Genomic DNA, 10609 nt, shown 5'->3' with positions numbered 1-10609 from the left:
TTCAATATCTGATCATTTAACCATTCGTCATTCCCCATAAACCCACCATAGCTCTCTCGCGTTACATGAGGTGATGTGAATAGAGAATAATTAAGGCAGAAAACACACACAAAAACTCAAACTCCATCATTCAATGGGGGGCTAACATCATCAATGACTGTCTCCTGACCCATCGAAGTCCTGCCCAGAGACAGAGCCAGAATTAAACTGGGGTTAAAAGATAGTTCTTTTGGTTGCTTTCAGTTATGAATCTTTATCTCACAAGGCCTCATCTAGCTTGCTTCCTACAAGTTGTTGCTTGAATCAAATTGCTTAGTCTCGTCATTTGCTATGGTAGAAGGAACCCTGTAATACTAACTACTCCTTCACAGCCTTCAGTAGATAGACCTTTGCTGGTTTAGTTTGCACTTTCATGGTGCACACAGATCACCGTTTTTTATTTGACAATATTAACCCTATCAAACCCTGTTGCTCCCGATCTTTGTCTTCTTCTCCATCGTGTCAAACAGTGTCTTCCCCTTCACCCGGGTAACCAGTCTACCCTCCAGCCTATTGTTTACCTTTCCCAACCTTTCTATCCCAACCCGAGTGACCAGGAAAGCTTGGGATGTTCTTGGTATGTGAGAACACAGTGAGGGGGCCATGTATGACCTTTTCGTAAGTCCACCAAGGAGAAGGGAATTCAATTCCTCACTAGCTGAAGGCTGAGTGCCACAAGGCAGGGGTCACACATGCCTCCACCTTCTATCCTTCCCTTAATATATTCTAACATGCACCCTTCCTTCTACAACACTCTATCTGTTCGGTTTGATAATCCTTTGCAATGGCTGCACACAAGTCAAAGACAATACTGACAACTTGGTGAGGCTCCGTAGGAAAATTAACAGGTGGGAACAAGCCAGAATAAGAGAACATTAAGGATATAGGCACTAGTCCACAGAAACAGCCCAACGTAGCCAGATAAAATCCAACAAGACACCATTGTGGTCCCCAGAACAGAGAGAAGTGTGAGGCACAGAAAAGGGACTCAGTTAATAACATCATTCCACAGCTTTTCCCGGTTCAGATCCTGTCTCCTTACCTGACTTTGGGTAGGAAAGTGTAATGAAATCTTCATCTCTCACTACAAATTCATTTTTGACAGATTTCAGATCTTCAATTCGAAATCCAACTGAGGGGAAAGGGATGCCTTCAAACCACAAATAATCTGACGCCATCCCCAGAGGCTGCTGTCAAGCGTGGACGGATGATTCCAATAATCAAACCTTTGAGGTATTTACTAAGCTGCATAGTACTGAGAAACGAACTACTTCAATAAAGCAGGATCCGGGTCCAAAGGTTGGAGAAATTGCAACAGAATCATTTCCAGCCTGCAGAGATAACAGTATATAGTGGAGGGTGGATTTAGTTGTGTAAGCATTAAGTAGCAGAGAACTCTGTTACCTGTATGTAACTGCAAGGGAGGGATGACTCAGATCAATTAAAAAGCAGAGCAATTATTTTAGAGTTCCAATTCTAATGTACCTCCAGTGCACATCGGGTGTGTTTAAGGTGAAACTTTGTACTGGTGTTTGGTAGTACAAAAGAGACCCCATATCGCAAACATCATTCCAGGAGTACAGTTATGCCCTCTTGACAGGAAAGAGAAGACAGACCGACTCATCATGTGGATGAGCTTGTAATGGCACAGGAGGATTTACAGACTAGCTGCTACTTAAATATGGCAGGAAGCAAAGGAAACTTTTCACAAATCCATGATGGAAGGCAGAGAAGTACCTCACAGTGACAGGTGGGACTACAGAAGCTGGAATCGATCCATGTTAGGACACTTGTATGCCAGATGGAAGAATTTACAAGAAGGTCAGGAGCTTCCACTTCAGGGCATGATCTTGGCTATTGACGGGCTGAAATTAAGAGGAAGTAATGCACTTTTCAACGCACTCTGCCTGAGGGAAAAACTCGTCCAGGCAATAGAAAAGATTAAATGGATGTTTAATCTTTGGGGGGGGGGATGGTGCCCAGGAATTTTAGGCACTCACTCTCCTCCATGGCCTTCTGCAAACAGGATGCGCAGCATTTTAGCTCTTACATCGTTTATCAAGCACCTAAGAATTGAAACCACCCTAACATCTCCTGCTGTGAAGTCAATTCCGGTTCCTCACCTCCAACTCAGTAGTTACAAGCCCCCAATCAATCCACAAACGGAAGAGGAGGCTTTCTGTTCCCGTCAAGGTTTACTGTACAGTTGTTGTGATCATTACGTTTTCTCTGTGCGTTTTGTTTTTCAAATGAGCTGGCTCGGATTTTCAATGGTTTGGCCATTAACCACTTGTAATTCCCAGTGGTGCAGTGCATATGCTTTGGGCCCATAACCACAAGGTCAGAAGTTCAAAAGTGCCAGATGTGCTGCTGGAGAAAAGGAGGCTCTCCATTCTCATAAAGGTTTCCAGTCACCGAACATCTGAGTTCCAATCTACCCCGTGGCAGTGACTTTTGGAGTGTCCATGTGACCTGATCTAACCCACTGTAACTGTGATCGTAAGGTTTGGTGCTAACTTCACAGCCGAACAAGGAATCATTCCTCGCATCAGCCTCCTAGCATGTTTGCTAACCTCACACGTGCTTTCCTCTAAAGTCACCAGCCTCTTTGGTCTTCCTGCCAAACTTGTGTTCCTCAGCCCTTGAAGGAACTCAGCCCCGGAGAAAACCCCATTCTAACACCAGGCCTTTGTTTGGGCTCGCGGTACTTGAAGATGCTTTGAAGGGGTGTGCAAGGTTCACAAGGGCTTCTTCCTTTGAAGTGGGGGTCCGGGTTGTGAGTTGTCTGTGCTCCGTTGTCTGGAAGCTCTGCTGAAAACTCTTCCCTTTGAGCGACCCTCCTGGCGTTTGAAATACCAGTGCCTCCGTCTCTAGCCTCGTGGTGACACGCAATCCATTACAGCAGGGGACACTGACAGAGAAGCATGGCTTTTGAGTGGTGGTGCAGGAGAGGAATGTTGGAATGGAAGGCTGAAAGGGCAAATTCTGGAACAGAAGAAGTAAGATCAGAGTGATCCTTCGAGGCAAGTCGGACAAGACTTCTTCTTACATTCTTTGGACGTATTTTCAGGAGAGACCAGTCCCTGGAGAAGGACATTGTTCTTGGTAAGGTAGAGGGGCAGCGCCAAATCAGAAGACCCTCCACACGATGGACTGACCCAGTGGCTGCATCAATGGGCTTAGCCATAGAACAACTGTGAGCATGGCACGGGTCTGGGCAGTGTTTCCTTCTGCTGTGGGCACCATCACGATGGGTCCAAGCCAACTCAATGCCACGAGACAACACAGCAAGATCAGACAATGGGGTTTTAGATTCCCCACACTTGGACTTGCTTGCTTTTGAAAGATAGAAAGATTAGGGATAAACAGGGTTGTGTCTACCAAATGCTTAAGCTAAACAAAAAGGAGTTGGTCATGCCATAATAAAGGGGGTGGATACAATTTTCCACTAGTTCTTGAATGTCCATCCCCCACCCACCCACCCTCCACTATCACGACCCCAATTCTACCTTACAAATACGGCTGGACCGGAGGATGTACACTGGTACAGATAGAAACTGGATACACAGGGAATCCAGGACAGATGACCCCTTCAGGACCAGTGGTGAGAGTGGCGATACCAGGAGGGTGGAGGGAAGGTGGGGCAGAAGGGGGGAACAGATTACTCGGATCTACATATAATCTCCTCCCTGGGGGATGGACAAAAGAAAAGTGGGTGAAGGGAGACATCGGACGGTGTTAGAAATGACAAAATAATAATAATTTATAAATCAAGGGTTCAAAAGGGAGGAGGAGCAGGGAGGGAGGGGGAAATGAGGTGCTGATACCAAGGGCTCAAGTAGAAATCAAATGTTTTGAGAATGATGAGGGGAAACAAATGGACAAAAGTGATTGACACAATGAATGGATGTATGGATTGTGATAAGAGTTGTACAAGCCCCCAATAAAATGATATTTTAAAAATTAAATAAAATAATAAAGGGTTGGATAGAAATCAGACACATATTAGACACCTGTGGGGACAATCCAAAGCTGAGCATGCTCAGACCAAGGTCACCTAGACACAGTTAGAAGTCAACCTACACACAGTGGGCACCAGCGACATCACATCACAGCTGAGTCTGGACTCAGCCCCTGAGATGGGCCAATACCCTAACCACACCCCAGCCCCCTCAGGAGGAGATAAATGGATGGCAGGTCTCCCTCTCAGTTTGCTCTCTTTGCAGGTTGGAGGGTGAGAGCTCTCCCATGTGCTCTGCACCCATGCACCCATGCACCCACCTTCAGGGCTCGCATGCTCTCTCTTCGTTTTCTAGTTCCAGTACTCCTCTTGGGGTTCTGTGGACTCCTCTTAATGGCCATTCCCAAGGCCCCACCGTGCAGCCTTGCACGGTTTCCAGAGATGGTGCATACTACCCAAACCTTCCCCTTCCCTCGTCAAATTTACTTGAATTTACAAAAGTGCTTCTGCCATGTGAATTCTTTTAGTGTTGAGAAGCAAGAACCGAGGCAAACCATCCCAGAAACCTAACCCTTGGACACCTGTAGAAGTCATAGCCATTTTAGCAATACACGTTTTTCTATATATGCACCTAAAAGAATCACTGGTTTTGTGTTTCTTGAGAACCCAGCCTAACACAGTTGCTATAAATCCCAGTAAACCCAATGGCAGTGGGTTTGGGCAGATGAGGTGTGCTGGTGGCATGGCAGGTTAAGTAATTGAAACAAAGAGAGTCCCATTCCAATCCACTAACTTCTCTGCAGAAGAAAGATGGTACAGTCTGCTGCCCTACAGACTTACAGCCTTTGCAACACTAGGGAGCAGCTTTACCCCGACCTCCAGGGTCTCTGTGGGAAGATCCAACTGAATGACAGTGGGTTGGTTTGAGTGGGTTTACGTGACATGGTAGAACTTCCCCCAACCAACTCCCAAGGCTGTCTGTCCTCTTTAAGCCTGTATGGAGTCACACCGACACATCTTCCGGAGTGGCTCCAGGTTCAAACCAAACACCTCACTCCCAAACTGACCGCCATGGAGTCGATGCCCCCTCACAGTGAATGATCCTGTAGGACAGGATCCAACTGCCCCTGTGAGTTTCAGAGCGGGTAACTCGTCGTGTTAGTAGAACAGCCTGAAACCATTTATAAAGCCTTTGAATCAAGACGGTGTGTGCACCGAATGCACAGCACATGGGTTACCTGGACATACCATGGGAAAACTGGAGGCAGGGATTTTTGATGGCCCACAGGGCAGACAGCATATAAATGACCCACATTTCATAGCATCAGTGAATCAACCTAAATGATACTCACCGGTGGCCAAGGGAACGATTTATATCATTGTTCCTGTAGCAGAAGTTATGGAACCTTTGCTGGCAAGGAATGAAGTCCAGGATTTTAAATATGTCTACTCTATCTTTCCCGGGGTTGAAAAGAGATCATCCCATAGGAATGTTGACAGGGAAATGCACAGCGGCACACACTTTTGCCTCCCCATGCTCTTTGGTGCAGGGTTTGTTTGCACGACAAGAGGCACTCTGGTTTGGACAATGACCTGGAGACACTTCTGCGTCTTGGCGACACCGTGTGCGGCCAGTAGAACTGTGGCTCACAGGGGTTTCAGAAGCTGAATGGCAGACCTGTCTTCCAGAACTGCCGTGGGTGTGGTCCGATGCACAGTGCTTCATTTAGTAGTAATGGGCTCAACCATCTAGCACTGGCCCGGTGATGGAGACTGGGTACCACATACATCTGCCACAGCAAGGTACTCACTTCATACATAATAGTCACTTGTTATGAAAAATGCAGATAGAAATAGGATCATACATGGTTACAGAAGAAGTGGTATCAACGTATGGAGTTTCTTAGTTCATGCCTTTAAGAGACAGATCACATAGGTGGTAAACATTTTTTTAAAGTTTCAAAACATGGGTATTATTTGCATGGGTTGTTAAATGTTCTTATCTTTATTTAGAAACTATGGTACAACTCTGGTTGGAGCGGGAGTATCGTGAATCTAATGAGGTCCCTGGCGGTTATCAATGATCAAGTATGTGAAACCAATACTGGACTAGTGCCCCCAGGATGCAATAACAAGCGTTCTGTGGCATCTAAAAACGCCCATGCAGAGGGTGTCGTGGAAAAACATCTTCATCTCCGACTCAGAAATGGGAAGTCACGGACCCCAGGGGCAAAGCCCTGGAGGAAGCCCCACCATCTTCTCTCGATATATTTTATCAAAGGCTTCACTTTGGGCCACCGTGAAATGACGCTTCCAGTCCCCAGTAACTCCTGCAAAACACAAGACATCGGTCAAGAGCGCATGGAAAACTAGTCTCTGAAGACCCGGCTTGGATTTCTGTCACTGTCCTTCTCACGTTTCACAAACACCGACCCGAGAGTTTCAAGAACTCTGCTTTGCTTACTTTGAACATGTAAGCGGGAAAGAGGAGTTGCTGGACTAGGACATTGTGCGTAGGAAAGTAGAGGATGAGGGGAAAGAAAACAAGGCTTCCCTGAAAGACCTCGACGCAATGGGAGCAACAATGGGCTTCACAAAGCCAACATCCCAAAGGTGGTGCAAGGACAGGCAGCATTTCATTCTCTTAGACAAGAGCTCACCATGAGTCAGAGCCAACAACCACGGCATAACTGAACAAATGCACATCTCCTGTCTGGAGTCAAATAACCAATGGCTCTAACCTCAGACTTCACATTGCCTCATCTCTTTAATCCTTAAGTTGCTATCTGCATGAAAGGGCTTTTCCTAGTAATGACCAAATAATAATGAAAGACTATTTTATGACCAAAACCATATGCAGTATCTAGAGTAGGGCGTGTTCAAAAGAACAAAGTAGACCAGTGATTACCAGGGGTAGATCTGTTGCACAGGACCTCTTTGGATTATTGAAGAGCAAGGATATTGAGGAATTGTGTGCATCTGACTGAGGCCATGGTATTTTCGATTGCTACATATGCATGTAAAAGTTGGACCTTGAATAAGTCAGACCGACGAGTAATGGATGCATTGAACTGTGCCACAGGCAAAGAATACCAAACGTACCATGGACAGCTAAAAGGACAAACAAATCTCTCTTGGAAGAAGAAAGGCCAGAGTGGTCCTGACAGCAAAGATGCCAAGAAGTCAGCTCCCTTACTTTGGACATGTTGTCAGGGGAGACCAGTCCCTGGACAAGGACATCATGCTGGCCTGGGTAAAGTAGAGGGGCAGGGGAAAAGAGGAAGGCTCTCAGCAAGATGGATTGACACAGTGGCTGTAACTATGTACAAGCATGGGGGAAATCTGAGGATGGTGCCGCACTAGGCAGTGTTTCGTTTGATTGTGCAAAGGGTCGCTGTGGCTCAGAACAGACTTGACGTCTCCTAACCGCAACAGTAGCGCTTTGGAGGAAGTTAACTTTTATTAAGTGTGATGTAAAAATTTGGGAGTGGTTGGGGTAGTGGTGGAAGATGATAAAGACCATAATTGACAGCACTGAGCTGGACATGTTGAAGATTGTAGAAATGACTTTACTCTTACCATTATACTGAGCACCACAAAACGGGATGGGTGGGAAGAAGAACGCAAATAGATGGAGCCAAACCCCACTGTTAAAAAGTAAATTCTTGCTCACAGCAACCTTATATAGGGTTTCAGAGGCTGTAGGTCTTTACCAGAGCAGATATACTCCTGCTTCTCCCACAGAGCAGCAGCTGGTGGGTTTGAGCCATTGAACCCGTGGGTAGCTTACCCAAAAGCAACACCAGGGAAGAAAACAAAAATAGCACAACAGTGGAGCTCTGGTGGCAGAATGGATTCAAATTGGGCTGCTAATCACAAGCTCAGCAGTTCAAAACCACCAATCACTCTGTGGAGAAACACAAAATGAGACTTCCTACACTCATAGTTACAGTCTGTTAAACCCACAGGGGCAGTTTTACCTTGTCTTAAATGGTCACTATGAGTTAGTATTGATTCAAGAGCAGTGAGTGTGTTAGTCTGGGTACTTTAGAGAAACAAATCCACAGAAACTCATGTATAAGAAAGTGTTTTATATAAAGGTTAAGTGCACATCAAGAAAGCATCCCAACCCAGTGCTGCCCAAGCCCACAAGTCCAACATTAACCCATTAACCCATATGTCCAACACCAATCCACAAAGTCCTCCTCCATCTCACAAAACACGCACTATGACGCCGACTGCAGGAGGAAAGCCAAGTCAGTGAATGTGTAAGCATCTCAGTGCTGGCAGGGGTCTCCACACGGCTGCTCCAGCACCCAGGGCTGCATCGGGGTAGGTCCATGTGGCTTCACCTCAGGGATGTCTTGCAGGAAGTGAGCCTTGCAAACTAAAGCAGGGAACTGGCTAAGGCAGCTGCACCCTGGCCCGACCATCACAAAGCAAGAGACCCGAGAACTAGAAAGGCAGGTTCACCGAGCCATTTATTCCTCCCCCTTTTAATTAAACCCACATAGGATTATCAGCCAGGTTGGCACAATAAACTACTTCGGTGAGCTTTTGAGAATTTGGGGGTGGGGTGGGGTCACATGCATCTCTTCTGCTTTCTCAGTTCATAGGTATCTGTTTCCTGGAGGAGCAAATAGTCCCATGATCAAAATGTGAGGAAAGGACCTCCTTCTACCTGGAGAGGGAACACACTTGCATGATTAGAGGCACTCTTTTTGTTGCCCTTCGTCGATCTGTTGTTCTTCTTTCTAATTGCACCCTCTACTTTCTAGTCTGGTAACTGTATATATAACAGCACACCTGGCATGTCTACAAAAAAAAGCTGTAAGGAGACGCTAGAAGATGAAAAACATCTCACAAACCGTTGCTTCCTTTAGTGTAGCCGTTGAGTGGATTGACTCCTGGCAACCCAACATGTGTCAGGGTAAGACTGTGCTTCACAGGATTTCAACTCTGTGATCTTTCAGGAGCAGATCGCCAGACCTGTCTTCGGAGGTGCCTCTGGATGGGTTCAAACCACAAAACCTTGGCTAGTACGTGAGGGTTTAACTATTTGTGACACTCAAGAAATAAGTAGAAACTCTGTCATGAGCCCAAGAGATATATTCACCCATCAAACTTGGTTTTACCACGTCTCCTTTTTCATCTATAAATACCCCCATTCGCTCCTTCAACTTTAGGACTCAACTACTTCCTATGCCCAATACTTAGAACATCTATAGAAACAGGGTGATTCGTCATCCATTTCTTTCATGTTCCATAGTCAGAATACGATTTCTTACCTTTCCTGAGCAATTGCCCCTGGCTGTGATCCATAAAGGTATCTGGTATTAAGGTGTGATTGCTCATCTTATTATCTTGCATGGCCTTAAAGGATACATTTTTGAGCACTGAGTTGAGTTCTTTAGAGTCAAGCTTTTCCCCCAAGAACTGAAAAATCTTCTCTACACTGGTTCTTAGGTCCTAGAAAAAAAAAAATCAAGAGAGAAAGCGTGAATGGTAAATGCAAAAGGCTAAAAAGAACAAAGAGACGTGGGGGCAGTGAAGATGAGAAGGACAGCAATGAGGAGAAACAGTGAGAGGATGCGTTAGTTGTACTCAACCGGAGAGTGATCAAAATGGGAGAAAAATAAACTTGTGGGTGTAGAAGTAGGTAGACCAGGAGGAAAGGAGAGCTGGTACAAGGTGTTGGGACAGAACACTCCTCATGAAATCCCTCTTACAATAAGGACTGGAAAGAACAAGTGAATCAGACACACAAGTAGAAAACAATTTTGGAACCCTGGGTGTGTTAGTCTGGGTAGACTAGAGAAACAAATCCATAGACACTCACATGTGTATAAGAAAGAGGTTTATATACAAGAGCAATTAAATATTGAGAAAACATCCCAGTCCAATTCAGATCAAGTCCATAAGTTCTGTATTAGCCCATATATCTGACACCAATCTATGAAGGCCTCTTCAGACTCATGAAACACATGCAATGATGCTGAATGCAGGAACATCACAGGGCAGTGAGTGGGAAGTCTTGTGGATCCAGTGGCATTGTAAGCATCTCAGTGCTGGCAGGGGTCTCCATATGATTCCTCCAGTTCAGGGCACTAGCATAGTTCCATAAGTTCCAGTCTTATCAGCTACAATGTCTCTCAGGAAGCGAGCCGAGAGAGAATGTCTCCCGCCTCCAAGAAGGGACTCCAGGAGTTCCCAGGATCCTCAGGAGAAGTCCATGCCCACACAGAGGCCTCATTGCCTATGCAATGAATGACTGGCGAGGCTCCACCCCTTCACTTTTAATCCTCAAATTGACACCAGATTATGTAACTACCACAGGCCACCCCTTGTCAATTTGACACTTTCACATAACTCTTTAGCCATATATAATTTTCAAACAAGCAGTAATAAAGCCATATCTGTACTTAATAGGATACAACTAAAATGCATACAATTTTAAAATGTGCCACCCTCCTTTAAACATAGCATTCTATAAGTGAACAAAACAAAAAAATCTATACTTATGTGAACACCTACACCTTAATCTATAATACTATGAATATATTCCAGTACCTTTGAAAGTTTGTATGCCAAGCACTTCATGCCTTTATC

The 10609-nt window shown here is 45.4% G+C and overlaps 1 protein-coding gene across 2 annotated transcripts in view; it reads right to left on the bottom strand.

Moving 5' to 3' along the window:
* LOC105979776 (sulfotransferase 2A1) overlaps positions 1-10609 on the bottom strand; it is a 47836-nt gene that overhangs the window by 20311 nt on the left and 16916 nt on the right. The window contains exons 5-6 of one of the 2 annotated variants that reach the window (XM_013008016.2): positions 9289-9469; positions 5974-6330 (exon numbers count right to left, since the gene is read on the bottom strand). The exons of the other annotated variant lie outside the window; for it this stretch is intronic. Of the exons in view, the coding sequence (XP_012863470.1) occupies positions 6215-6330; positions 9289-9469 (297 nt within the window). The 3' untranslated portion in view covers positions 5974-6214. Of the gene's footprint in view, positions 1-5973; positions 6331-9288; positions 9470-10609 lie in introns of those variants that run through there. 2 annotated transcript variants of the gene reach the window in all.

This window comes from Echinops telfairi, unplaced genomic scaffold (genome assembly GCF_000313985.2).
Source record: "Echinops telfairi isolate 266 unplaced genomic scaffold, ASM31398v2 ScPeMD7_655;HRSCAF=1070, whole genome shotgun sequence".
NCBI classification, from domain to species: Eukaryota; Metazoa; Chordata; class Mammalia; order Afrosoricida; family Tenrecidae; genus Echinops; species Echinops telfairi.
This window is presented reverse-complemented; position numbering and strand designations above follow the sequence as displayed.